At 45.8% G+C, this 27481-nt stretch overlaps 1 protein-coding gene across 3 annotated transcripts in view; it reads left to right on the top strand.

Annotated features, from left to right (window-relative positions):
* MYLK (myosin light chain kinase) overlaps positions 1 to 27481 on the top strand; it is a 177736-nt gene that overhangs the window by 27171 nt on the left and 123084 nt on the right. For all 3 annotated transcript variants that reach the window (XM_044252187.1, XM_044252185.1, XM_044252188.1), the window contains exon 3: positions 18969 to 19176. In XM_044252187.1, coding sequence (XP_044108122.1) covers positions 18969 to 19176 — 208 coding nt within the window. The remainder of the gene's footprint in view (positions 1 to 18968; positions 19177 to 27481) is intronic.

Here is a 27481-nt window from a genome sequence, read left to right on the forward strand (position 1 = left end):
AGAGAGATCACAAGTAGACAGAGAGGCAGGCAGAGAGAGAGGTAGAGGGAAGCAGGCTCCCTGCTGAGCAAAGAGCCCGATGCGGGACTTGATCCCAGGACCCTGAGATCATGACCTGAGCTGAAGGCAGAGGCTTAACCCACTGAGCCACCCAGGTGCCCGCTTTTTTAAAAATTTTTAATATTTAATCAAAATGGATGTTTCTGTGTATAGTATGAAGTAGGGATCCTAAATATGATTTTTTCCCAAATGATCTGTACTTAATAATACATTTTCCCCCATTCTTCTGAAGTCACTTTTATCATATACTGAAGTCTCATGTATATAGTTTATTTTAGGATATTTTGGACTGTTTTATTAACATATATATATATATATATTTTGGACTGTTTTATTAACATATACACACACACACACGTAGCAGACCCAAAATGGTTTTAATTATTATAGCTTTTTAACATTTCTAGTAGTATAATACCACTGTATCTAATAGTATAATACCATATCTAATAGTATAATACCACTGATCACTTTTAATCCAGGGGCAGAGTACTTTTCATTATTTTTTCAAAACTTCTCATATGTGGTTTAGAAAGTTTTAAAACTTTCATTACATGAGAACTTTGCACTTTGTAACTTTATTCCTGGATGAAGTATGTATGTGTGTATACTTTTTCTAACTGGTAATAGCTACTGGATATGAAAATAGTCTTACCTTTTGAGTGGTTAGTTTATAACAGGCTAAAGCCAATATTAGAGATACATGTGTAGCCTTTAATGCTTTTTATTATTGAACAAAAAATACTAGAAATTAATGAACCAACTTTTCAATTCACAAAATCAAAGGATAAAACAAACCAAAGGAAAGCTGAAGTAAGATATTTATGTAAGAACAGAAATAAGTTCATTACAAAGTAGGAAAATGATCTTAATTAATACGTTTAAGGAATAGTTTTGGAAATAGGCAAACCCAACCTGGCCAGGCAAAGAAAAACATAAAATTTAGAAGTGAGACTCTAACAACTGATCTAGAGTTGACAAAAATGAGATTTTTCATGTTCAACTTTGAGAATACATTTGAAAATCTTGAAAGAAAAAGATTTTTTTCTAAGAAAATAGGAGCTGCCAAAATTGAAAAACACAAAAAGACTAAAGAAGAAATTGGGAATGTGAAAAATTTAGTAGAAGAAACTAGAAAGTTTGAAGAAGTATCTCCTGAAAACACGGTAGATCCAGACAGTTTTGTGAGTAAATTTATAAAACCCTCCAAGAAACACATCATTCCAAGCTCAGTATTTGTAGCTTGAAGGTTATTTATAGTGTAAATGGAATATTTCTTTCATGTTCTCTCTCACCTTAATGTGTTCAGTTCTGTTAAATTCTTAGAAAACTGGGATTGGGATTGGAAGGTACCCCTTGACGACATCCCATCCAGATGATTCTCTAGCCTCCTTATGGACACTTCTGTGGATGGGGATCTTCCATGTTACACTTGGTCCCTTTCCAGATTATTCAGGCACTGTGATCCTTCCTTGTATGAACCTAAATCTGCCTCCCTAGATGTTGGAACCATACATCCCTGTTCTGACTTCTGAAGCTACAACAACACAGAGTCTTCTATACAAGAACTCTCCTTGTGCTAAAGACAGATACGCTGTTTTTCTGGTGTGTTTTACGTCAGGCTAAGCAGACCTACTTCCATCCACTAGTCTTTATGTTCATTTGTGTTCTGTAAGGTGTCAGCTGGGCATTGATCACCTCACAGATCTGTGAGCCCCTTCCTCAGTGTCCTGTTCACGTGTGGCACGTGTACCTGGAAGCATTCTGTCAGTGGTGGTGAGGCTGAACGGGATGGCCTTCTCCTCATCTGGACACTGTACTCTGATAATATGGCTTGGGAGTGAATAATGTTTCTGTAGGAGATTCTTGCCCAGCTCTTTTTACATGTGAGCTGCCTGCATCTCGGACTTTGTCCCATTGAGAATTTAGAACCTTCACATGACTTGTCCTCTTTCTGTGTCTTTTTAGTTGGGCTTTTATTCCTTCAGAATGTTGATTCTGTGAGCTAACGCCTTATGCCCCGCGGCACTGATGCCAACTCCATCAAGTCTCTTGAGCAGACTTGCCATCTTCATTCAAGTCATTAGTAAGAATGTCGAAGCGAAGGAGAAACACGGGGTCCTGGGCCCTCCCAGAGAGATTGTGTCATTAATTTAAAAATACCTGTTGCTCATCTACTGTGTACCATGCAGGGTGCCAAGCTGGTGATTCACTGGTGAGCCAACCCATTATAGTTCTTTTCATAGGCAAATGCTGGCTGGTGCTGAGACAGACAAGAGCAACCACGCATAGAATGAATTCCAAACTGTGAGGAGACTGTGAAGGAAGAAGACAGAGTGCCAGGAGAGGGTAACTCCATGACCTTGTTTGGGAAACTGAGGAAGGTGTCTCTGAAATGACCCTTGGGCCAGCTGTCCACTCCATAGTGGATTTAGTGGCCATGCTGGGCATGGAGGCGTGATGTCTAGTTCCCCCTCTCGAATAACTCCAAGTCTCACAGGGAGTTGTGCCAAACGTGCCTGGAATGGCCAGAACTGTAGCCCGTGCTAGCGGTGTAGGTGCTGTCATCCCAGATTGTTGTGAGCCGTTCTGACTGAAAATAGTCTCATTTTTTCCAGTACAGTCATCCAAATATCCTTGGAGTTCCAGTATTTTGATGTTGAAACTTTCAGAACACCAACTCCTTCTTGCACCTGGAGGCTGCCCATAAGTCTCCTGTCAGATAACGTGTCCTGGTTTTATGGAAAATATTGTCCCTGTGCTTGCTGTAGGGCCGAAGGAAATCTGAAGGGTGAGGTAATGGTGATGAGTTGCCCCAGATTTTCTGAGGCAGGCCTGATTTTAAACAGTCTGTATTGTGAACGGTTAAGTGTCTGCTGGTTTTAAAAATGTATCACTTTGGATAATAGTATAAGTACAGGATATTGGGAGGCGGGGGAGATCAGAGGGGGTTGGGTAGTTGGAGAGGATTTCTCCAGAGGGAGTGAGCAGTCCTGGGGGAGTGGCAGAGAAGGGGAAAGGATGGAGCGTCTTGGATTTGCTTCTCGCTTGGTTCCCCTAGCCATGCTCATTTCTAGGGCATCTATCCTGTTCACCTAACTGTGTCTGGTGAGCATTTTTGAAAGGACAAAACTAGGACGATAAGGCAATTGCATGACAAATAGAAATAGACAAATACAGGTCTGTCTATTTGTCTGTAGACAAATAGAGATAAAACTACAATCATCTCCTTTGACAAGAGGGAGATAACTGAGAATTGGTAGTATTGGCATTTAGCTCTGACTTTGGGATATTTTCTGGGCTCCTGCTTAGACCTGGAGCTCTGTCCCCAGTATCCAATCTGCAGCTATGTTTAGAGAACTTGGTCCTCTGGTGGCCAGGGGTCAGGAGCAGCAGTGCCTGAGTCCTGAGCCCTGAGTGCTATCAGGGGTCTTCGCCTAAGGACAAGGCTTGGTGAGTCATGCCGGGGCAGGGTTCCCTTTGTTCCATGGGTCTTCGCCTCAGATGACCTGAGAATTCTCTCTGCCATGGCCTGTGTTTGTGGCTTGCACCCCGGTGGCAAACCCTGCCAGGGGCAGCAAAATCAGTTCGAAAGGAGCTGAGGGCCAAAGAATATGGGTTTTTTCCACTTCTCCTTGTCCAGCAAGAGGAAGGAAAAAATACCAGCCTTGGAAATGGGACCCTGGCCCTGGATCCAGCTGTGAGGCTCTTGAAACAGAAAGCAGCTTTGGTATAAACACTGCTCGTGCGCTTGCATCCTGCCGCTTGCCGGGGGCCAGGAGTGCTTGGGCCCCAGGCATGCCCGTTCCTTCTGGGCTGCAGCCTGACTTGGCTTCCCTCCTCCGCCTCTGGGGCAAGAACCCCCAACTCGTTCAGGCTGTGGTGGGCACCAGGGTCGGCGGAGGGGCCGGGCGTGTTACAGGAATTGCCAGGGTCGGAGGCCTCCCTGAGAAGGTGAGTGGTAGCAGCAGAAAAAGCTAAGCTTTTCTAGGCTAAAGTGGACTTTCTAGGAGGATGACAAGTTTATGGATCCTTCCCAGACCCAACTGAAGATGACCTTTTTAAGCAAACAATGGAAAGTATGAACCAGACCATTGCTCAGGAGCCCCCAGGACCGCTCCCACGAGCCTGCTTCCCCCAAAAGGATCCCATGGGCACATCCTTCCCTAGAAATTGCTTCTCTTGCCACTTCCCACCACTCTCCTTGGGACCGACACCACCCATTCTTCCCTCTTCGCCTCAGGCCTGGAGGTGCCTAGAGCTGACGTGCTTCATTCAGTCGAGGCAAAACACTGAGGTGGGGGCAAGTGCTGCTTGGGGTCAAGGCTCCTTGACCCAGATTAGTAACAAGAACTTGTATCTAATGGCAGCCCCTTCTTCATTCCTTCCAGCTCTCTATGACAAGAAAAGGAGAGCAGATGCCCAGGCTTTCTGTGGATGGCCTGTTCACCATCCTCCTTCAATTAGGGACATTCCAGGGGTGGGGTGGGGGGCGGTGGAGGCCTATTTGGGCTGTAGAGCTCCCAGCACAGGAAACCCTTGAGCTTCTCTTATACTAGTTTGGAAGATGGACTGGCTTTGAAACCCCCTGCACCAGCCAGGGGATGGTCAGGCCAAAGCAGGCTCCCCTGACCTTGTTCACAGGCGCTGGGGAGTTGGAGGTATGCTAGCCTTCCAGTGGGAGACTGTAGCTGCCATTTGTGGGGCGGGTCTCCTCTGGGGATGAACATGCTCGGCATCAGCTCAGCTGGGCCCCAGTTCCTAGTGGGTCCCTGAGGATCACATAGTTGAAAGGGACATTGGCTGGGGGATGGGAGGGGGTGGGGAGGAAAGTTTGAGTTTTGTTTTTACTAAATAATTGGGCAGATTTTCCCTCCATTTTTTCCAGATGCTTCTTCAGAAAAGAAACTTCAATGGCTTGCACTGAGAAGTCTAAATGTGCTTTAAATGTGTATTTTAAACCAGGACTCAAACCCCTTTGGTATTCCCCTGCCCCCCACAAGCCACCAGCAAACACCAGAGAAGCACCACATGCATGGGCTTGCTCACAAGAGGACCTCATTTGAAGGTCTTGGCAATTGTTTCTCCTCTCTTTCCTGTGTCCCTTTGAGCCCTGCCCTAAAATCCCTGAACAATGGCTTAGGCAAGAACATCACTGCAGAATAGATCAAGTAGAAGTGGCTAAGGAGGGGTGCCCTGGTTACACTGGCACTGTCTGTGGGGAGAGATTCAGAGAATAGAGGGGGCCCCAGGGCTCTGGCAGCCTGCACTTGCACCGCCCTGCCTGGCATCCTCCTGGGCTTGGGAGTCCCCTCTCCTGGCCCATCCCAGCATGGGGTCCCTGCAGGGCTACCAAAAGGCGGGAGCCATCTTCTTTCTAAGCCTGAATGGCTGTTTCTCAGGAACCCAGCCCTCTCAGTCCCTGGGCTTAGCTCCTTTGGGTCAAAGTGCTGTCCTGGGAGGTGGCCCAGGAATCCCACTCAGCTGGCAGCAACACAGCCACAGAGCTCCTCCCTCCCTACCACCTTCCCACAGTCCTCCACGCAAGCCTTACTTGTGGTGCTGATCATATGCTCTGGCAGAGTGCGTACCCCTGTCATCCAGGCGGCCGGGAGCCACTCCTGGGTGGAAAGCCTGCTACGTTCATCTTACTTTCTGGCCCAGAGAGAAAGCTGATGTGGCAGGAGCGCTGTGCACAGACATAGGCAGGGATCAGGTCTCTCATGGCCTTGTGAGCCACGGTCATTGGATTGTATTCTTAGTGCAATGAAAAGCCACTGGAAATTTTTTAAATAGAGAAGTGACTTTGGTCTGAATTAGATTTTTTCGAACTTTTATTTCTTGATTTTAATACTTAACATAAAGCCATCATGTGATAAGCAATGTAGTGTTTGGTAAAGGGAAAAACTTACAGGTATTTGAAACAAAACAGAATTCAGAGATTAATCAGGAAAAAAATGCATTGATTTCTTTTTAATGTATAAAATATGCATAGTATAAATTTGACCATGCTTCAGTGTCCAGTTCAAGGGTTTCGAGTACCTTCACACCACTGTGCAACCACAACCACCACCCGTTTTCCCAAACTTTTTTCACCTTGTGAAACTGAAACTCTTAACCATTGATAGTAATTCCACACTTCCCCCCACCAAAAGATGACTATTCTATTTTCTGTCTCCATGACTTTGACTACCCCGGGTACCTCCTAAAAAGTGGAATCAAACTGTATTTGTTCTTTTGTGCCTGACTTCCTCCATCCAGCATCATGCCTTCAGCTCATTCACCGTGTCATGGGTCGGGATTTCCTACCCTTTTAAGGCTGACACCTATTCCATCCGACGTACGTACCACACTTCGTTTTCTGCATTCATCTGCATGGACACTTGACTTGCTTCCTGCCTGTCTCCTGTTCTGAATAGTGCTGCTGTGAACGTGGGTGTCCAAATACCTGTTCCAGGCCTTGTTTTCAGTTCTTTGGGTTTAGAGCTAAACGTGGAATTGCTGGATTATAGGCGAGTTCTATTTTTCATTTTTTGAGAGCCCTCCATACTGTTTTCTACAATAGCTGAACGAGTTTGCATTCGTGCCAACAGCGGACGGGGATTCTAGTTTCTCTTTGCCAAGACTTGTTATTTTCTGTTTTGTTTTTTTTCTTTCTTTCTAAATAATGATCATCCTTAAAATGTCTTTTTATAAAAAGAAGATGAAAATTATGAAATTATGACAACAGAAATAGCAATAGATGAGAGATGTCAGGTGAGTGGCCAGTGGAAAGTTAAATAGATGACTGGCAGGTTTGGGTTTCAGCATATTATGTGGTGCTGGATCTGTGGTTTGAGGAGTGGACAGCAAGAAAAAAAGAAGTCAGCTTGTGCCAGAGAGTTCCTAAATGGCTGACCAAGAGGAGGCATCAAGTACTTTCAAAGGCCTGGGTTGCAGAGTGGAGCTGAAAGCTGGAGGGTTGATTAAAAGTCTAATAGCCATTAGGCCCCCGGCCCCCTGCTTTGCCCCATGTGCCAGGCCGCTGCTCCTCCCCAACACCCTATAAGACTGTACGTTTCTATGAAGAAACAGAACTTGACCAACTCTCAACTCCTGGACACAACGTACAATGAAGGCAAAGGTGAGCAGTTGTAATTGAGAGGGAGAAGGCTAAGGGCAAGTCAGCATAAGAGCCTCGTGGCCTCCCCTCACTCTGAACCCTAAATGCTCATTGACAGATGTAATAACTGTGTCGCCATCACCACCACGAAAAGCAGCAAGAGTCTTCTTTTTGGAAATGGATCATCTCAAGAGAAAACATCTACCAATACTGGTCGCAGAGGGTTTTTACCCAGTCCCTTTGCTGGGAGATCCCACAAGTTGACAAGCCCCCCACCGTGTGCATTGAGCTTTTTTAGTTCTTCACATATGAAGAATCAGTGAAGGGTCATCACATGCTCACGGGAAGCCTCTGTTGTGAGAGAGACTAGAAGAATCAGAAAAGGAACAAAGTAGAAATAGAGACCACAGAAAACAGAAAACTTTGAAGAAATTTGATCTTGCCTTAGAGATAAGACGTTACTTCCATTAAACAAGAAGAGGATATTATTCAAAACAGCTTTGAAAAGCCAAAAAAGAGGTTTTTGAAGCTAATGAGAGCCAAAATAATAGCTTCGGTAAACTGGAAGATAAAATGAGAGAAGCTCCTGGAGAGAACAAAAATAAGGGAGAGAAGAGTAAGTGAGAAAACAAATGCAGAAGCTCATCTAGTCGGGCTAATAGCCAATTCACAGGAGTTCTTTATAAAGAACATTAAAAAAAAATGGAGAGAAAATTGTCAAAACACACAAATTCCAAGAAATGAAAGCCGTGTTACCAATAATGAGAAGACCTATAACCAAAGAGCCAATAAGATAAGGGAACAAAGAGGGCACTTACATGAAGGCAAATCATCATGACATTTTAGACTGTCAGAGAAAAAAGGAAGAGTCTGGAAGTTTAAAACTCACACACACACACACACACACACGCACACTCAGCACGTGAGAGGTGAGGGATACATCTGACATTAGATCTCTCAGTAGCAACATGGATCCCAGCAGCGTTGCCTTCAAATGCTATGAAACAATGCCCTTGAAATGCCAAAAGAAAACAGGATTTCTGTAGAATTCCATTCCTAGATGAACTGTATGTTGAGTATAAAGTTAGAATATTGACACTCAGAAATGCCAGGTTTAAAAATTATAATCTTCTATGCATTCATTCTTGAGAAACCACTAGAAAAGGCTGTGTTTATCCAAAATGGTGATAGACACTAGGAAATGCCCCAGAGATGGTGAAGGACCACTGTGTATCAAGCTGGGAAAGCATCCAGCGTAGACTGCAGGAGGAGGACAGAGTATCCCAGGAAGGATATCTCCAAAGGAGGAAAAAATAAAAGCGAGTGGTGAATTAGTTATGGGATGTGTTTGACCATTGCTGAGAAGTTTATAGTTCTCCTAAGATTGAGGTTCTTAAAGAACGAAGAAAAACCAAAGTATGGTAGTTATTAACTCCAGAAAAAAGGAAAAGTTCAAGAAATTGAATTGTAACATATTTTGCAGTGAGCAAAGTTAAAGTGAAAAAACACTATACGTTGACATAAAAATTGTGATGTAATGATAATGGCTTGGGAAAGGGCTTATGGAGGGAGAGGGATTGGAGAGCCAAAAGCTCAGGTTCCACACAGACAAGTTAGGAAATGATGTCTAAAATTAAGAAGAATAAAGTAGTCATTGTGTAAGGGCTATTGTTCAGAAACACGGAAGAAAAGAAACACTTTGAGAAATGGCGGCAAGAGTTGAAGATGACATTCTCAAGGAAGTAGAATTTGGGGTGGGAGGGGTAGAGCAGAGGCTTTTTTGTTGTTGTTGTTGTTATGACTTATGGTACCAGTGGACATTTTGACCATGTGCATGTATTGTCTTGGTGAGAATAAAAACAGTTTTTAAAAAGCATGTTAGATTGTGTTTCTCGGCCTGGCAGGCAGTCAGATGCTGACATTGCACAAGAAGCAGCTGTTGACTCTGCATCTGGCATGATTCTCTCTGCAGATCAGGATGCTTTGGGACAGCTGGAGCCTGGAGACGACATCGTGCCATAAAGTAGCACACTCATATGGTCGCTCTCTGCCTCTTGCGCTAGGCGCAAGACATCCCAGAGACACTCTCCTGGCTCTGTTGATGCAGGCAGCAGGAAAGATCCCCACATTCCAAACCCCACGTGCTGCACCCCACCCCCTCGCAGCCAGCCAGGTGGGAGAATCCAGGCGGAATGCGTGCTTTGTGTGGTAGTGTGTGTGGGGAGCAGGTGTTGGGTCACTGGATCAGCCTGGAGAGACCAAAACTAAGAAATCAAGCCAAAGGGGCCAAGTCAAGAGGTTTTGGGGGTTCAAGACCCTTGGCTCATTGTTGTCCACCTCTGCTCTTAAACAGAACCACCTCCCTTTCTCAGAGAGTCCTTATCATAGAGGACCTTTCCAGTATGATCTGTAGCCAGTTTCAGAGTCTCAGGATCCAGGGTCTGCTGTTTAAGGGGTAAGGAGGCACTGCCAAGTAGCGTGTGTGTTCTTTGGGGAGCCATCCTCTGCTGCTCCCATTCTGCCTGTGAAGTATGTCTGTCTGTCTCTCTCCAGGTCCAACTGTGACCGGCGAGAGACTCCAGATGTGTTACCCCAGATTTATTTCCTTTCTGATACTCACCATGCCCTTGAAATTCCAGGGCCGCATTAGTCAGTGAGGCAGAAAGCCGGGGATCGTCTCGGCCTCAAAGGTGCACGTGGTATTATAGGAGGGGATGAATGGGGCAGTCAAAACCACACGCTGCGTATTCATTTCAAAATGTGCTTTGTGATGTTACATGATTCAGGGGCGCCTGGGTGGCTCAGTCATTAGGCGTCTGCCTTCGGCTCGGGTCATGATCCCAGGGTCCTGGGATGGAGCCCTGAGGCATCAGGCTCCCTGCTCAGCTGGAAGCCTTCTTCTCGCTCTCCCACTCCCCCGGCTTGTGTTCCCTCTCTTGTTGTGTCTATCTCTGTCAATGAATAAATAAAATTTATTAAAAAAAACAAACAGTGATCCCTTTTCAAGAAGGGTTCACCTCTCCAGTAAACATAATGAACCAATTTGGCTAAAGCAGAGGTGTTCTCAGTTAGTGTCAGGTTTTTATCCAGTGGAGAGTGTAATACTTTGAGGTTGTCTTTAAGGATGTAAATCGTATAGGACGGGGACCGCCAAGGCCAGAAGTTTAAAGGACTAATATTTCTTAGGGCATTTTGGCACTGTTAATAAAGCTGGGAGCTGAGTGGTTTCTGGGGTACCTTATTATGAAGAATTACTTTGAGGAGGAGAGAGAAGCTCTGACCTTTAGTTGTTATTAATGGCTGTCATACCTGCGCTTATTTTATTTGGTCATAAACTTCCCGTGCAAGTGGTGACTGGTATCATCCCTTCCTTGAGCTGTGTAAACTGAGGGCCAAAGAAGTTAAGTCACTCGCCCACAGTCAGGCAGCTGGTAACTGGGGCAGACACTATCCACACACAGGTATGTCTGATTCCAGAGGCCAGATTCATCAAGACTCTGGTCTGCAAGTGACAGAAACCACCTCCAGCTGGGGTAAGCAAAAGTGTTGTGCTATCTTGTACAAATGATCCTGGGTCCAGCATGGTTCTGGCAGGCAAAGTCTCCATCTCTTTTCTTCACTGTGTCTGTGACGTCTGATTCATCAGATGGCCTCCTCCTCTTGGGAGGGGGCAAGAAGATGGGGGGCAGGGAAGGAAGAGGACGGCTCTAGACAGCTTCAGGCTTTCATCTGCCCAGCTTGGCATCTCTGTGAAAAGAGCCAGCTTTGGTCTCCCTTTATTCTAACTGAAAACTGCAGGGAAGAGCTCTGATTGGCTAGCTCAGACCACATATCCATTTTTGGGCCCATGCACATCATCCAGGAAGCAGCTGACTGGCATTCCCACCTAATTCACATGTGGTGGGTAGAGGGGGATGGGTATGCAGCAGGAGACCTTGAGCAAGGCAAAACCAAACCAGAGAACTCACTTGGTAAGCCTCTATGATGCCACAAGCCTCCTATTAATATTTGAATATACCTGAGAGCATGTCTCAACTCAGTAGCAGAAAGGGTAAGCTCCCAGGCCAGCCTCACCACTAGAGAGGCCATGTCTTTGAAAGCCATCATGAGAGCTAGTTAAGCCAGAACCCCAGGGCTTTGTGTAGAGAGGCTTCTGATAAGGCTCGAATGATCCCCAGCTGCCCCAGAAGAACTTGGAGTGCAAATAGGAGGATGCTTGTGTTATATGGAAACTATGAATTTGGAGGAACTAGGAAATCATCAGTGTGACAGGTGTCTGATGACACTTGGGATTCTGTTTCTTTGTTGGACGGCTTCCGAGGTTTTTAGGTGCTTGTATCATTGGAAGGGAATCAAATCAAAAAGGTGCATGCACTGATAAGCTTGATCTCAATAAAAGGAGAATAGAATTTGCGGGGGAAAGATACAGGAGTGCTTGGTGTGATCCAGGACTGCCACGACATCACCTGCCTTGTGCTCTCAGTGGAAGAAACATGACGCTCTCAGACTTGCAGATACAGGGGCGCGGAGGTGCCTGTGTCTTGGCCCACAGAAAAGAAAGCTTGCTGTAGAAAGTGATCACAGAGGGAGACTTTCAGCATCAGCCCCTGAGGACATGTGTGGTGTTACTGAGCCAGTTTGAGGAATGGCTTTTGACATTCTGATTTCATTTCTCATGGCACCTCTTTTGTCCTCCTCGTTTCACTACTTGGGCTAGGGGCAGGCGGCATCCAGCAGCCTCAGCCTCTCGCCGATTGCTGTTTTTGGCCAGGCTGATCTCTTCCTGATGGATTCTGTGTGTTCAGTTAAGGCCTTTGACTTTTGGCAACAGGATAATTCAAAGTGCCTGCCTGTCTGCAGGGCCACGTGCCAGTTGCTGACACAGACTCAGGCCCCTAAGCGTGGTCATGCCATGCCCGCGGCTCGCCCTTCAGTCTTTGCCCTCATAATATACCCATGATGTCAGTTTTATAGACATTTTTTGTGGTCTGATTTGTTTGGGGTATTGGTGTTTTCATTCTCCTTTCTGGGCATCGTATCTTATTATCTGAGTGAGCTTGGACTTACAATTGGGGCAGAGACTTCTTCAACTACCTCCATGGCACCACTGGTCTATTTCCTATTTTTTTTTTCAGTTTTCAAATCACCAGCCCCGATCTAGTCATCATTGATCATAAGGGAATTTATTTATTATATAGGAAGCTGCCTCAAAATGGGGTAAGAAGTTCAGAGTTATGTGCTGTAGGCAGTCAGAGAATCATAAGCAGGTAGACAGTCGTGTGGCAGCATCGACGTTTCCAGCTCTGGGGAGACATCCACCTAACCGGTTTCTGTAATGTCCATCAGCTATGCTCAGCCTTTCCTGCCATCAGTTCAGTGACTTAACAAGATTCAAACAGATATCCCTTGGCAACACTTCAAGTCTGCTCTTTTCTGCTCTGAGGTTTTTTTTGCTCATGGCTCACAGCTTCTCTGTGAGAAGCTCTCCAGTGTCCTGCCGGGATGCCTGTTTTCACCCTCGCCCTAGTGCTGGTTTCTCTTCTCCTGGTCTCCCTCCATCTCCAAGGGGGGCAGAGCCTCAGGAACATCTTGTGCCCCACCTGGCTGATTCATTGGCACTGTGGGACGCATACTGGGACAGTATGCTTGTAGGAGATCATCAAAAACAGCAACATCAGGGCACCTGGGTGGCTCTGGGTTAAGCCTCTGCCTTCGGCTTAGGTCATGGTCTCAGGGTCCTGGTATCGAGCCCTGTGTCAGCTCTCCGCTCAGCAGGGAACCTGCTTCCCCCTCTCTCTGACTGCCTTTCTGCCTACTTCTGATCTCTCTCTCTCTCTGTCAAATAAATAAATAAAATCTTTAAAAAAAGGGCACCTGGGTGGCTCAGTGGGTTAAGCCGCTGCCTTCAGCTCAGGTCATGATCTCAGGGTCCTGGGATCGGGTCCCGCATCCGGCTCTGCTCAGCAGGGGGCCTGCTTCCCTTCCTCTCTCTCTGCCTGCCTCTCTGCCTACTTGTGACCTCTCTCTGTCAAATAAATAAATAAAATCTTTAAAAAAAAAAAAAAGGCAACATCATCCCCTCCCCCACTTCCTACTGCTCATCAAGCTAAGATGGCAGATGTGTTACTTTGAGTCCTGCCAGCGCTGTGGAGACAGGGAATCTGTCACTGCTCTGGGCTCAGCCTGTGGTAGCCCGTCCCGGGCACCTTGGAGTAGACTGAAAGCCCTTCACAGACGTCAGAGAAAAACCAAGAGACTTAGTGCCTTTAAGAATGTCTCACTTTCAGTCAGTAAGTAAATCTCAAAACCGCACCAGCTTCTGAAGAAAATGTCTTTCAAATATGACAGGTGGGTGTCATTGCAGCTGAGTCGGCTGCCCACTTTCTCCTCATTATTCAACACATGCACAATGAGCCTCCATTCCCTTTAAAGGCCTTTTGAGGACGTAAAGGTTTTTGAGGACATTTTATGGAGCCGGAGCACAGTTTTACTATTTTAAATTATTATAGGGGTTATGGTTACTGGATCTTTATTTTTATGACAAGTTATTGGTTATGCTCTTGATTTATTCGATCCCAGGCTTTTATTCAAGAACACAACCTCCAATTAAATGTGGTTACTGTGGCAAAAGTACGATTCTCCTTAGAATGACCCTCTGTGGGGCTGTTTCCAAAAACTCATTATGGTGAGAAGTCAGGGCTGCCTGTTCATGTCCATGAGCATGTCTCCTTGTGGTCACTTGGTTTTCCTGTATGGAGGATTAGAGGGTACGAAGGCTGTGGGCTGGACCCAGAGGAGACTGGAGGGAAAAAGGGGAAGCTAAGTGGGTCACCATTCAGAGGCATGTTACCTCAGTATACTACCCATGGCCCCCTTAGCTATCGGGAAGCTGTTTTCTCTTCAGTGAAAGAAGGAACTATGACCTGAAGGGGTTAGGAAGCCAAGCCACTCCTAGGACTCCAGCCCAGCCCTCAAGCTTCCCTCCCTTATCACACTGAACATCCCAGGAGTGTCTTGGGCACAGGTATGGCACTAATCGTCTCATCTTAGACTATTCAGGTTGCCATAACAGAAATACCATGGACTGGGGGCTTAAACAACAGAAATTTATTTCTCATAGTTCTAGTGGCTAGGAGTCCAAGTTCAAGGCACTGCTAGATTCAGTATCTGGTGAAGGCTTGCTTTCGGGTTCATAGACAGCTGTCTCGTGCTGTATCCTCACATGGTGGAAGAGGTGAGGGAGCTCTTTAGCATAGCTCTTGTAAGACCACTAATCCCATTCATGCAGGCCCCAATTTCACAACCTAATCACCTCCCAAAGGCCCTATCCTAATACCTCCCAATACCATCACACGGGGAGTTAAGTTGCAACTTAGGAATTTTGGAAGGACCCAAGTATTTAGTCTATAGCACTGCCCTATCGTTACTCTGGGGGAACGACCCAAGCCTTGAGTACGGCCATATCTTCTGTGAACCCTTTGGCCTTTTCTCAAAGTGGGGAACAGATACTGCTTTAACCTAGAAGAGATTTAGTGTCACTTAGGGAATGACAATTATCACTGCTTTAGGTTCTCCAGTATTTGCCGCACCAAAAACATGAATTTACAATGAGGAATAGACAATCAAGTCACTTTGGAGACCAAAACTGTGGTCCCAGATCTCCACTTAATCTGCCATTTACTGGCTAATCATTGACTTCGTTGGGCCTCTTTCCTCCCCTCTCTGGGTTCAATACTATGATTGACTTCGAGTGCTGTCTCTGACACTGTTGGGGCCCCACCTAGACCCCCTTCACCAGGCCAGTAAACCCATTCCCAGCAACTGTGTTGGCTGAGGATTTGCAGATGGGGTTCCCCGAACCCCTGTTTCAGGTCCTGCATCAGGATACCCCAACCCAAGATACTTCCCTCATAGGGTTGTAAGAATCAAATAAGATTCTATATGTGAAAGTCCTCTCAAAACTAAATATCAGTGGGATTTTCCAAGTACCCTTGGACTAGACGGTAAAAATGCTCGCTTTGACTTCTTGGCTGAAGGCCTATGATGAAGGCAGATAACGCTCCCAGGAAATGCAGGGCTGTTGTCTTTCAAGCCATGGGTGTGAGCCCAGGCTTCTTTCTCTTCCCCACCCAGGAGCCCAGATAGTGGGCAGGTAGTAAAAATGGGTTTCTGTGAAGCTGATTGTCTTTAGGTAATACTATGTAGTGGTTGAACAAGTTTTTCTCCTATTGGGAAGAGAAAAACAGTTGCAAATCATTTCAGACCTGGCAACCCAAGCAAAGTCACAGAAATCCTTGCCTGTGCTTCAGCTAAAGGTGGTACAAAAATCCCAGTAGAAACTGCGACTTTCTAAGAGGCCCCAGTTTCAGGATCTTTACAAATCTTAAATTTATTTTAATAGGGCATCTCAGAGGTAAATTGGTGGGAGCAAGGGGGGTGGTGTAGAAAGCAAGAGGAAAATTCAAAGGAAGGAGGGAGCCCAGTTCATGAGGACAGAAACACTTGCCACGTCCCCAGTTAATCATTTATGCCCCCAGGCCTGCGGGCCACCAGAGTCCACCCTGCTGCAGGGGGCCAGAGTACTTGCTAATGGAATGCTAACCATGCCTTTGGTGCAGTTAATGATTTCTCTCCTCCCATTACAATGCTCTACACTCCCTTTCTCTGAAGCTCATAGGAGGCTGTGTAATCCTCTTCTGGAGGTTAGGCTGGTTGTGCCGAATGTGGTGGAGGAGAAGATCACAGTGATTCGCAAACTCAGGATAGCACCAGACTTCCGAGGGCTTCCTTTTGTAGGAAAGTATATCTTTCCTTAGTTGTTTTCTAAAACATGATTTTTTTTTAAAGATTTTATTTATTTATTTGACAGAGAGAAATCACAAGTAGATGGAGAGGCAGGCAGAGAGAGAGAGAGGGAAGCAGGCTCCCTGCTGAGCAGAGAGCCGGATACGGGACTCAATCCCAGGACCCTGAGATCATGACCTGAGCGGAAGGCAGCGGCTTAACCCACTGAGCTACCCAGGCGCCCCTAAAAACATGCTTTAATGAAGTAGTTGTTATCTGTTGTTCCTCTCTATATGAACCTTTGCCAAGATAGCATCACAGGATGACATGATTTTATATACACAATGTTTGTCACCATCAAAGATGCACAGTGTTTATTTGTAGAGTGCTTCTATTTCCATTGTGTGGAATGGAAGCCCTTGGGGACCTCAACAAATTAATGAATGTGCTGTACATTCATTATACATGCTAATATAAAAGAAATGTGATGCCTCGGTGGCTCAGCTGGTTGGGTATCTGACTCGGTTTTGGCTCAGGTCATGATCTCATGGGTTGTGGGGTGGAGCCCCATCTCCAGCTCCACGCTCAGTGTGGAGTCTGCTTGAGACTCTCTCTCCCTCTGCCCCTTCCCCACCTCTTTCTTTCTTTCCCTCTCTCTCTCTCTCTCAAATAAATAAATCTTAAAAAAAAAAAAAAGGGAAACACGTATCTTCATTTACATTTTTTTTTAATTTCACAAAGGCCAGGTATGTTATTTGCAGAAATACCAGAAGATAATTGTTCAGTAAAGAAAAAGAGCAGTCTGAGGGGTTTGAAGTGGCGGGGGGGTGGGAGGTTGGGGTACCAGCTGGTGGGTATTATAGAGGGCACGGCTTGCATGGAGCACTGGGTGTGGTGAAAAAATAATGAATACTGTTTTTCTGAAAATAAATAAATTGGAAAAAAAAATAATAAAAGAAAAAGAGTAGAGACCCAGAGACAACCACCAATAACCCTTTGTTTCATATTGTAACAGATGTCAGAGCTTATCTGTCCAAGTGAAGGGGGACACCTCACCACCACCCACCTCAGAAAGAGTATGAGTATGTTGGTGACAAACACTGTTGACTGCTTCCAGGGGATAGACTTCAGAATCTCAGCATTCCCTCACAGATACTCAATCTCTGTCATGAATATGGCTTAGATTTTAATAGGAAAGGGATTTTTTGTTTGTTTGTTTCCAGAATTTATAAATAAGATGGACAATATTGATTTGAAGTTTTGAATTTTGTTTTTTGGTTTTTATTTGTTTGTTTGTTCTTTTTTTAAATTGAAGCCAGACTACTAATTAGTGAGGATGGGGAGGCAGGCCTTGTGAGATTTATAAAGTTGTGCTGACGGGTGACTATGGAATAACCAAAGAGGGGATTGTTCACTTTGGGGACTTTCCCTGTGTTTCCGGTCTTCCTTCCCAAGGAAAACATCTGTACCTTGGCTACTGAGAAATGGGTTTGAGGATGAGCTGGAAGCAGGATGCCTGGGAAGGGAGGAGAGCACAGTCCAACAATGACCCCTGAAATTGTTAGCACAGTTGTTTCTGCACTGGCGTGCTCAGGGAGCTCACTGTATTTGGATGCCAAGTTTGGATGCTCTCCCCTGTGCTAATATAGCATCATCTTTGCTGACCTTACTGGGGTGGGAGGGGGGTCATTGAAGTCTTTCTTTGTGAATTCCATTTGGGGTCATCCAGCAAATTTTGGTTTTGTTCCATCCATATTCACCGTCTCTTATCTTATAGTGATACACAGGTAAAAGCTATCGCTACCACCAATTTATAACGCAAACAGCTTTTTTCTCAGGAGACTTCTGTGATGTCTGCTGTGCATTGTCCAGTGCTAAAATCTCTTCATTCTGGGTCCCAGGCTGCACGTTGATGGGCCAGTCTGAACCCCACTCCTCTAAAGATCTGCCCATTCTCATGGGCCTGTTGAGTTTTAGGGCTTAAAGGAAACTTCTTTGTCTGAAACTCAAGGTGATGTCTTTTCTTGGAATTTATCTCTCTTAGTTTTTCCTCATTGGGGAAATATCTTCTCTCCACACAAGTCACTGTAAGGCTCACCTGTGTCAGGTACTTACAAGAGTGCTTAATACTTAGCACTCAACAGATGTTAGCTGCTGACTAGTATTGGAGACAGAGTGGTCTAAAGCCGCACTGCTCCCAAAAAACATCATGTAAATGCACGGTGTTTTTGTAACTTTTCTAGTACCCCATTGAAAAAGTGAAAAAACAGGTGAAATTAATTTTAACAACATATTCCACTTAACCCAACATGTCAAAAATACGATCTTTCAACAGGTAGTCCATATTTTCAAATTATCAAGAGAATTTTACATTCTTTTTTTCATCAAGTCTTCAAAACCCAGTGTGTCATTTATACTTACCGTACAGCTCAGTTAGGACCAGCCACATTTGGAGGGCTCCACGGCCACGTGTGGCTAGCGTGGCTTCCCTCCTGGGCAACTCAAAGGTGAGTTCCGGAGACCAGAAACATCGGCATCGCCCGAGACCTTGTCTGAACTGAAGAATCTCAGGCCCCGCGCCAGACCTAGAGAAGCGGAATCTGCATTTTAATAAGTGATTTATTGGCATGTCCAAATGGGAAGTACTGGTCTGGAATGCTCACGCTCAGTCCTCATCCTCTGGGATTCTGATTTAATTGGTCCAAGGTAGGCTCTGAGTGGTGGCATTTTTTTTAAGCTTCCTCTGGGAATTCCAATATGCAACCAGACTTGAATCACTTGTGTAGAGGGCTCTGGAGCCAGGATGCCTGGCTCTGCCACTCTCTACCTTGGAGACCTCGGGAATCTACCACAAGACGCTCTGTGCCTCCATTTCTTTATGTCGTGGAAGTCCTATCTGCTTCAAAGAATGTTATGAGTTAATGAGGAGTTAAGACGTGTAAAACACTCAGAACCACACCTGGCACATAGGAACCACTCCTGAAGTGTAAGCTCTTCTTACCCTTTCTTCTTCTCCTTGAAGGTCCGGGGTTACCCAGAGCCCCACGTGACGTGGCACCGAAATGGGCAACGAATCACCAGTGGGGGCCGCTTCCTGCTGGACTGCAGTATCCGGGGAGCTTTCAGCCTTGTGATTCGTGCTGTCCGGGAGGAGGACAAAGGAAAGTATACCTGTGAAGCCACCAATGATAGTGGTGCCCGCCAGGTGACTGTGGAGTTGACGGTGGAAGGTGAGTTTTAGGAAGCGAGAGCCGTGGTGGGAGATGAGCTATCCACTTGCCCAAGGCCTGCAGCTCCTGCTTCTGCCCTCTCTTGGGCAGAAGAGAAACACACAAGAGAAAGCATGCCCATCCTTGAACTCAGGACCATTTAATCTAATGGGAAAAACATTCTGGGGAATGAGGGAGACACCCTAGGAGTCATGTCAAACTCACGTCACCTCACTTTGCTGTTCCAGCCTTCGTATGGCTTCCCCTCACACTGAGGCTGAGACCAGACTGCCCCACCTGGCTCTCTAGACCCATCCACCACTCCCGGTCAGGCCCCCTGCCCTTCCTTGAGCTAGCCTCAGAGCCTTCCCCTGCCATTCCCTGTCAAAGCAAGAGCTCCATCTACAGCCCTCACCTCCTTCAGGTCTCTGCTTACATGTCCCCTCCTTAGCCAACCCTTTCTGGCCTCCTCAACCCTAGGATTCTCCATCCTCTTACTCTCCCTCAATAGTTTCTTCTGGCTCTCTTCCTGCTTCTCATTTCTTTATTCTCTCCTCCACCCTCACCTCTAACTAGAAACTAGGAGGTGAGGCTCTTGATATTGTTTATGTTGTATCTCTAGCATCTAGAAAACTTACCGGCACAGAATAGATTCTAAGATATTTGGAGAATGAACGAACAGTGTTTCTTATCCTCCTTATAAAGTAATACTTGCCTATTTATACAAATGTTGTAAAACTCAGAAAAATATATAGGAGATAAATATACCAATGTGTGGACACTAATTATTTTGTCCCCCCCCCCCCCGTGTACTGAAGAGATTCTGTCAACTTTATTAACTTTAAAACTTCCAGGAAAAATTCTTGACCACCAGTAAAACTGTTTCTTTTGCCGCTAGTGTAACCCCCACATACTGAAGACCACCCCTCCACTGGAGGGACCATTTCCAGTTCAGGCCACTGGTTGCTGCTTAAAGGCCTGATGTCCAAAAGGACGTGAGGGTTTGTCAGACCCTCAGAGGTATGACAAGGTTCCCTCGACCCTTCTTAGGCCTTTCTAAGGGCTAATAAGCCAGAAGTCCTGTCTCACTTTCTTCCCTCTCAGGGGACAGTGTTCCCAGCCTGGTTTTGAGGCACACTGTATGTGAGGATTAAGGTAGCCAGGGAAGTTTCCAGAAGGGGTAAGGCACACCTGGGCCAATGTTTTCCCTGCTTCTCTACATCATGGAAAGACAGACAGGCTGTTTCACGGAACAGAATGTACATAGTTTGGATGCTTTCCCCAAATTCTTTAACCAAGTGACTCATTCCTTTTAATGACCTTCAACCTGTGGGCTGGAGCATTCCAGATGGAAAGTGGCCCCTGAGCAGAGTCTCTGAATGGTCCTCACCTAGGACAGTTCCAGTACTGTACTTTCCCCTGTACTTTTCAATATCCAAACTTTGAGTTGAGGCTCACAATGAAAAATTACTTTCCCCCCTGTATTAGTCAACTCAAGCTGTCATAACAAAATAACTGTACACTACATGTCTTCAGTAACAGAAACTTATGTTCTCATAGTTCTAGAGGCTGGAAGTCGGAAGTCAAGGTGCAGCTGGGGTCCTGTTTCTGGTGCGAGATCCCTTCCTGGCTTGCAGATGGCCCCTGTGTTCTCAAAATGACACAGAGAGAATACTGCAGTGTCTCTTCCTCTTTTTACAAGGGCAACAGCTCTGCTAGAGTAGGGCCCCATCTTTATGACCTCATTGAACTTTTATCACCTTCTCCCAGGCCCTATCTCCAAATACAGTCACACTGAGGGTTAGGAATTTGGGTGCTGACACAAAAATTCAGTCTATAATACTTCTTTTCTGGCTTTCTGTTTATTGCTGGGGGAATGGGGAATTATGAGTCAGGGGTTCAAGGGACTGGTCCCAACTTTTGCCAATCATATGTGTAACTTGAAACCTCTGGACCTCTGTTTCTGCAAGTCAAGGGTTTAAATTCAGTGGTGACTGTAGTCTGTGCTAGCCTTTGTTTTCTGTGATCCGTTTTAAAGGAATGGAATGGGTTAGGCATACAAAGGAGCTATATAAACCCCAAGTAATATGAAATCTTTCTTTCAGTTGCCATTATTGAGGAAGTTAGGGCTGATGACCTACTAAAATTTTTCCTGCTTAGCTGAGACGTGGGCAACAGGGAGGAAGGAAGGCAGGAGAGCTCTCAAGAAGGCTCCCAGCCCTGTGCCCTCTCCTTTGGTTTTCATGTGGGGAGACTCAGGCCCACATGATGTTGCATGTCTTCTAATCCTAGGACACAGAGAATGGCCTAAAGACTGCAGCATCTTTAAATGTGAGTGGGCTTGTATGCATTCTGTTTCCGTACCAAAGGCCAGTTTCAGCTGGTGTGTGGCTTAAGACCACCCCATAGACCTCAGGTCTGAAAGGAAGCCTGAATTCTTACAAAGGGGCTCTAGCAGCCACCTGCCTGCTCACCAACTCTGTGCTATGCTCCTTGTTCAGAAAGAGCAGAGGCCCTAGAATGAAGAGTATAATTCATATGTGAAGACTTCCGATGCCCTAGTGGTTTAGACCAGAAGGCACTATTGTTAAATGGTCTTGGATTTTAGCTCCACTGATTTCTAACTCTGGGGAACTTTCACCTTTTGGAGCCTTATTTCCTTTTCTGTAAATGGGAACCCACAGCTGCCCCATAGGTTGTGTAAGGATCGGTGCAGCACTGACAGATAGTAGGTACCTGATAAATGAGGCCTTATAGTATTTGAACCTGCTGTTAATCCTGAGAGCTACGTCCAAAGGGAAATCTTTGCATGGAGAATAGAGGAATATATTCCTTCGTCTGATTTCCTGTCTGGTATGTGGGGCCAGGAAACATGTAACATCCTTCATGAGCATGAGTGCCTCAATGACAAGACTGTTCATCGCCTTAGATGCTGGGGTGCAGCCCTACAGTGAGCCCTGGAAGGGCTCTCTGTGGCCAGTCCCGACACTCACCCGCCTCCAGGGGGCTGCTTGCAGAGACTGGGTACAGACCGAAAAAGAGACATGGCATCTGTCCTCTGGGAGCTTTCCTCTCTAATAGAGGGGCCACAGGCCTGTTCTCCAGCAGAGCACTGTCCATAGAAACACAATGTGAGCCACATACATAATCTTAAATTTTCTAGTAGCCACATTCAAAAAAACAGGTGAAGTCAGTTTTCATAAAATATCTTACTTAACCCAGGGGCACCTGGATGGCTCAGTGGGTTAAGCCTCTGCCTTCAGCTCAGGTCATGATCTCAGGGTTCTGGGATCGAGTCCCGAATGGGGCTCTCTGCTCAGCAGGGAGCCTGCTTCTCCCTCTCTCTCTCTCTCTGCCTACCTCTCTGCCTACTTGTGATCTCTGTCTGTCAAATAAATAAATAAAATCTTAAAAGAATTAGACTAATCTCTTTAAAAAAATCTTACTTAACCCAATATACCCAAGATAGAATCAACATAAAATTATTAAGGTAATATTTTACATTTTTTAGGCTTTGGGAAATATTTTGCACTTACAGCAACATCTCGATTCAGACTAGTCCTATCTTAAGAGCTCAGTGACCACAGATGGCTAATGCCTATCATGTTGGACAGCATAGCTCTAGAAGATCCCACTGGAATAGGGATTAACAAGACTTACACAGAGAAAAAAGAAAATCCACATTTATGAAGAAGGTGGTGAGTGGTCCTGGGCAGTCACTTCCACAGAGTGAGCCTAGAACTTTAGGTGCAGTGAGGGACAGGGCTGAAGTGATAGGTGTGCCCCAGACTTGATGGTCTGAGTCTCAGAAGGCCCTTTGTGTTCCAGGGACCAGGGAGCCACTTTAGTCATTTTAAGTAATAGAGGGCTAATTTTAAGACTTGAGCTCAGGAGCCCAGGGTAAGTCAAACTTGCAGGCCCAGAAGAGGTCCAGGCCTCAGGATGGCTCATACTCACCTTACAGGATTGCTGAGTGCAAATGCAGGGACCCACAGATCCCCTGGGAATCTTGTTGAAAATGCAGATTCTGATTCCATGGGTCTGGAGTAGGGCCTGAGGGTCTGCGGTTCTAACCAGTACCAGGTGATGCCCATGCTGCTGGTCCCTGCATCACACTTTGAGAACAAGGAAGGAATTAATGACCCTTGTGATATATTTAGCCCAATACAGTATTATCAAATGTAAGCATATATTAAATCACCTGAGGGGCTTCTGGAACCACACATGCTAGACCTTGCCCCAGAGTTTCTGATTTAGTAGGTTGGGACGGGCTCAAGAATTTTCATTCCTAACAAGTTTCTTGGTGGTGCTGCTGCTGCTGCCTGTGGGTACCAGTGCTGCAAGAACCATGGGCTAGTGCTTATACCGACTGTCAGGGGACTCCAGGAAACAAAATAGATCACACCTATATATGTAGAGAGAAATTCATTACAAGAAGTTGGCTCGCACAATCACGGAGGCTAACAGGTCCCAAGATCTGTAGTCCGGAAGCTGGAGACCCAGGGGAGTCAATGGTGTAGTTCTAATCCGAGTCCGAAGGCCCAAGAGCCAAGAGAGTTGATGGGGTTGTTTCAGGGCAAAGACCGGCAGACTTCAAAACCAGAAGAGCTGATGTTTCAGTTTAAGTCAACCACAGAGGAAAAACCCACGTCCCGGCTTAGAGGCAGTCACATGGGAGGAATTCCTCACCTTTTCCTTCTATTTGGGTCTTCAACTGATTGGATGAGGCCCACTAACATTAGTGATGTCCATTTATTTTACTCCATCTACTGATGTCAATGTTAATCTCATCCAAAAACACCCTCATGCTGGGGCTACTGGGTGGCTCATTTGGTTAAGTATCTGACTCCCGCGAAAGCTTTCAGTGATGATCTCAGGGTCGTGGGATCCAGCCCCAGGTCAATCTCCACACTCAGCGTGGAGTCTGCTTGTCAGTCTCATTCCACCTCTGCCCTCCCTGCTTGCACGGTCTCTCTCTCTCTCTCTCAAATAAATAAAAACCTTAAAAAAAAAAAAACCACACCAAAGCACCCTTACACCAACTTCCAAAATAACGTTTGACCAAATATCTAGGCACCTCACAGCTCAGTTAAATTGATGCATAGAATTAACCAGCGCTAGACACTTTATCAGAATATCCCCAAAGTATTTCATGCAATCTGACTGACATATTTCTCCTTTTGTAACAATCCATTTGGAGTAACAGCTGAGTAACACAGAGCAGCTCTAAAAGTTAGCAGTGGTATGTGATATGGGCTGGAAAGGCAGAATGGAAAGGCAGAATGGGAACGTGTGCACACAAGTTGCGAGAAAGCAGCCTCAAACCCAGGAGAAGATGTGTAGAGAACGGGTATAACACAACCAGAGCTAGCTTGTATCCAGTCCTTCCTCCATGTCACTGGCAAGATTGGGATTGATCATCCTGAGGACAGGTACAACCATGTTCCCATCTGCTCCTGTAAGGGGCATGGTGATGAGCACAAAACGTGATTGCCAGGTGCTTGCCCCTTTTGCAGCCCTGTGGGCATGGCGGGTATCATTAGGGTGACCGTTTATCTGATTTATGCCTACTCTGCCAATGTCATGATAAATTGAGCCTCCTTTGACTTTCAGAAGGATCCCAGTTTAGATAATAACTTACATGGTTATCCTGGCCGTGCTTGACACGTCCAGTGCCCTGAGCAGTGAGGAAGCTATAGGGGTGACGTATTCTAGGGGGAGAGGAGTAGCAAAAGCAATAATTTCAGAGGATGTGGATCAAGGTTATTTTCATCTCTGAAAAATAAATTCCAAGCCATTAACCACTCTGCATTAGAATGGAATGAACAATTTCTTTTAAGTAAAATTTAAAATAATGAATACGTATTCACTGGGGAGTAGATTTAGACAGGAGGTCCCTCCTCTTAGGGAGTTTTCTTTGAAATAAATAGGAGGGAGAAAAATATAGCCCCCCTCCCCCACCACACACACTCCTTTCTGGACCTGGCCTTGGCCATCATCACTCTTTCTTCTCTCTCTCTGCTACGTACTCCAGCCTTTGAGCAGAATCCTCCTTCTCCCCCACTATGGACTTCTTTCCCCAGCTTCCCCCCACATTGGAGGTGAAGGGTTCTGAGGCTGCCTACTTTTGTCTCTGCCACAAACCAAAGATACACCCTCTCATCATAGAATGTCTCCAGTGAGTAAAGAGCAGATTCCTGTATCCATCACCCTATTCGTGGCTCTGTTCCTCTCTGGGTCAGGCCCTGGCGAAAGAGCAGAGTGGCTCACACAGGGTCCCTGCCCCCTGAGATCTACTTGCTGCTGAGAAAGAGAGACTATAACCAAGGAACAAGTATAACTTTTGTAGTAAAATTAAGAGCTCCTTGACTATGCGTGAGAAAGACAGCCGGTAACCGACTGCCTGGAATGTGATAGCAAGAGGAAGGAGGATCTCACATCATGGAATTTAAGGGAGAAGAGTAGCCCTAGGAACTCGGATTTAACTGAAGGGGGGAAGTGTTTACCACTCCACCGTCCCAGATCTCCATCTGTCCTCACTTGAGGGCTCCTTCCTGAGACATGAGCTCTCTATCACCCTGGCTTGCCCTCTGTGTGAACTGAGTCTGCTCCTAAGACCAGAAATAAGGGCCCAGACAAAGAGTTATGGGTCTTTATGCAGACATCATTTAGAGTGAGAAATAATGAGAGAGTTAGTGGGGTCAGCAGAGTAAGAATAGGTCTGGAGAGGCAGGCAGGGGATAGACGCTGGTAATGGAAAGCCATTGGAGGGGATCAGGGAAGAAAATGAGATGATTTTACGTAGGCAGAATATCTCACTAAAGTGTGTGGGGGGAGGGAGCTGCCATTGGTCCCCTGTCTTTAAGCATCGATTTCCTGAAAATTGACTGAGCAACGGTTGTTTCCGTCTCCTTATAGAAGGCATGTCCCAGATCCAAACCAGAGGGATCAATGTGTCATATCTTTTAACAGCAGCATATTGGCCAGTGAAACAATAGAAAACAACTCACCTCCGCCCCCTCACCTCTGCTTCCCTTGTTTTGCTTTTGTTCCTTTATCCCTTTATCCCAGAAAGATAGATTTTCCTCTGTTCCTCCTTTACCCATCACTGGATGGCAAGATCTATAGGTTTTATGCTTTGCCTTTTAGTTGCCCCTGTTCCAAACAAGGCCTGCGCTCCCGCTAGGTCAGCCTGGCACTCCTCTTTCAGAAGGTCGGCCTCCTGCACATTGTCCACCTAAGCACACGTCCCCCGGGGCCTCTGTCCTGCAGCATCTACTCTCTACACCCCCATGAAACCCCTGTCCTACAAGCCAGGGCTCCCTGACTGTGTGGGAGAAAAAGGGTCAGCCAGCGAGCCTGGGGAGAGTGACCCCATGTCGTGGAACATAAGGGCTAAGAGTGGCCCTAGGGACCGCTATCCCGGCTATACTGGTGACCCGGATTTGGGGGATTTGGGATTTGTTCTTGGGGGATTTGGGATTTGTAGGAAACTCTCCTGTGCCACCTTTTTTGCTGCTCCCATTTCCCAGGGACAGATTGCTTAGATCCTTTTTATTTTCACATTGGATTAGATCAATGAGATTCTGGATTTTGAGCCCATGTCTGTTTATAGTGGCTGAGTCTTCAATTATTGTCTACCTCGGGAAGGTCTGTTGTGATTCTCCATGTACTAGTTGTGTGTGCTCTTATTTCTCTTGTAATGTCTTTTTTTTTTTTTTAATTTTTTTTTTTAAGATTTTATTTTATTTATTTGAGAGAGAGAGACAGTGAGAGAGAGCATGAGCGAGGAGAAGGTCAGAGGGAGAAGCAGACTCCCCATGGAGCTGGGAGCCTGATGTGGGACTCGATCCCGGGACTCCAGGATCACGCCCTGAGCCGGAGGCAGTCGTTTAACCAACTGCGCCACCCAGGCGTCCCTTGTAATGTCTTTTTGAAATCAGTTGTGTGTGCTCTTATTTCTCTTGTAATGTCTTTTTGAAATCTACATTCTCCACCTTCCTACAGACCTGTAATTCTATCACCCATTGATATTTTGTATACACTCTTCTTAGTTTCTAGCACTCTCTGATGCCCCTTCCTTTTGGTAGGGGCCTGCGCCCTATTAAACAATCCAGTCAGAATTGTAAAATGCTCTGAGTCATTGTCCTTTTCTGTCTTATCAAAGTTAATAGTAAAAATGTGTTAGAAATGAACATCGTTCTTTGTGTCCCATGGGTTTCTTGCCCATGAAATATTTGCGTGTCAAGACCATCTCGGCCAAAGTCTCATGTCTTCCTTGCTCTACAGAAGAGTCAGCTGTGTGTCCCTTGGTCCTGGTTCAGCT

The sequence above is a fragment of the Neovison vison genome, chromosome 6 (assembly GCF_020171115.1).
Source record: "Neovison vison isolate M4711 chromosome 6, ASM_NN_V1, whole genome shotgun sequence".
Taxonomy (NCBI): Eukaryota; Metazoa; Chordata; class Mammalia; order Carnivora; family Mustelidae; genus Neogale; species Neogale vison.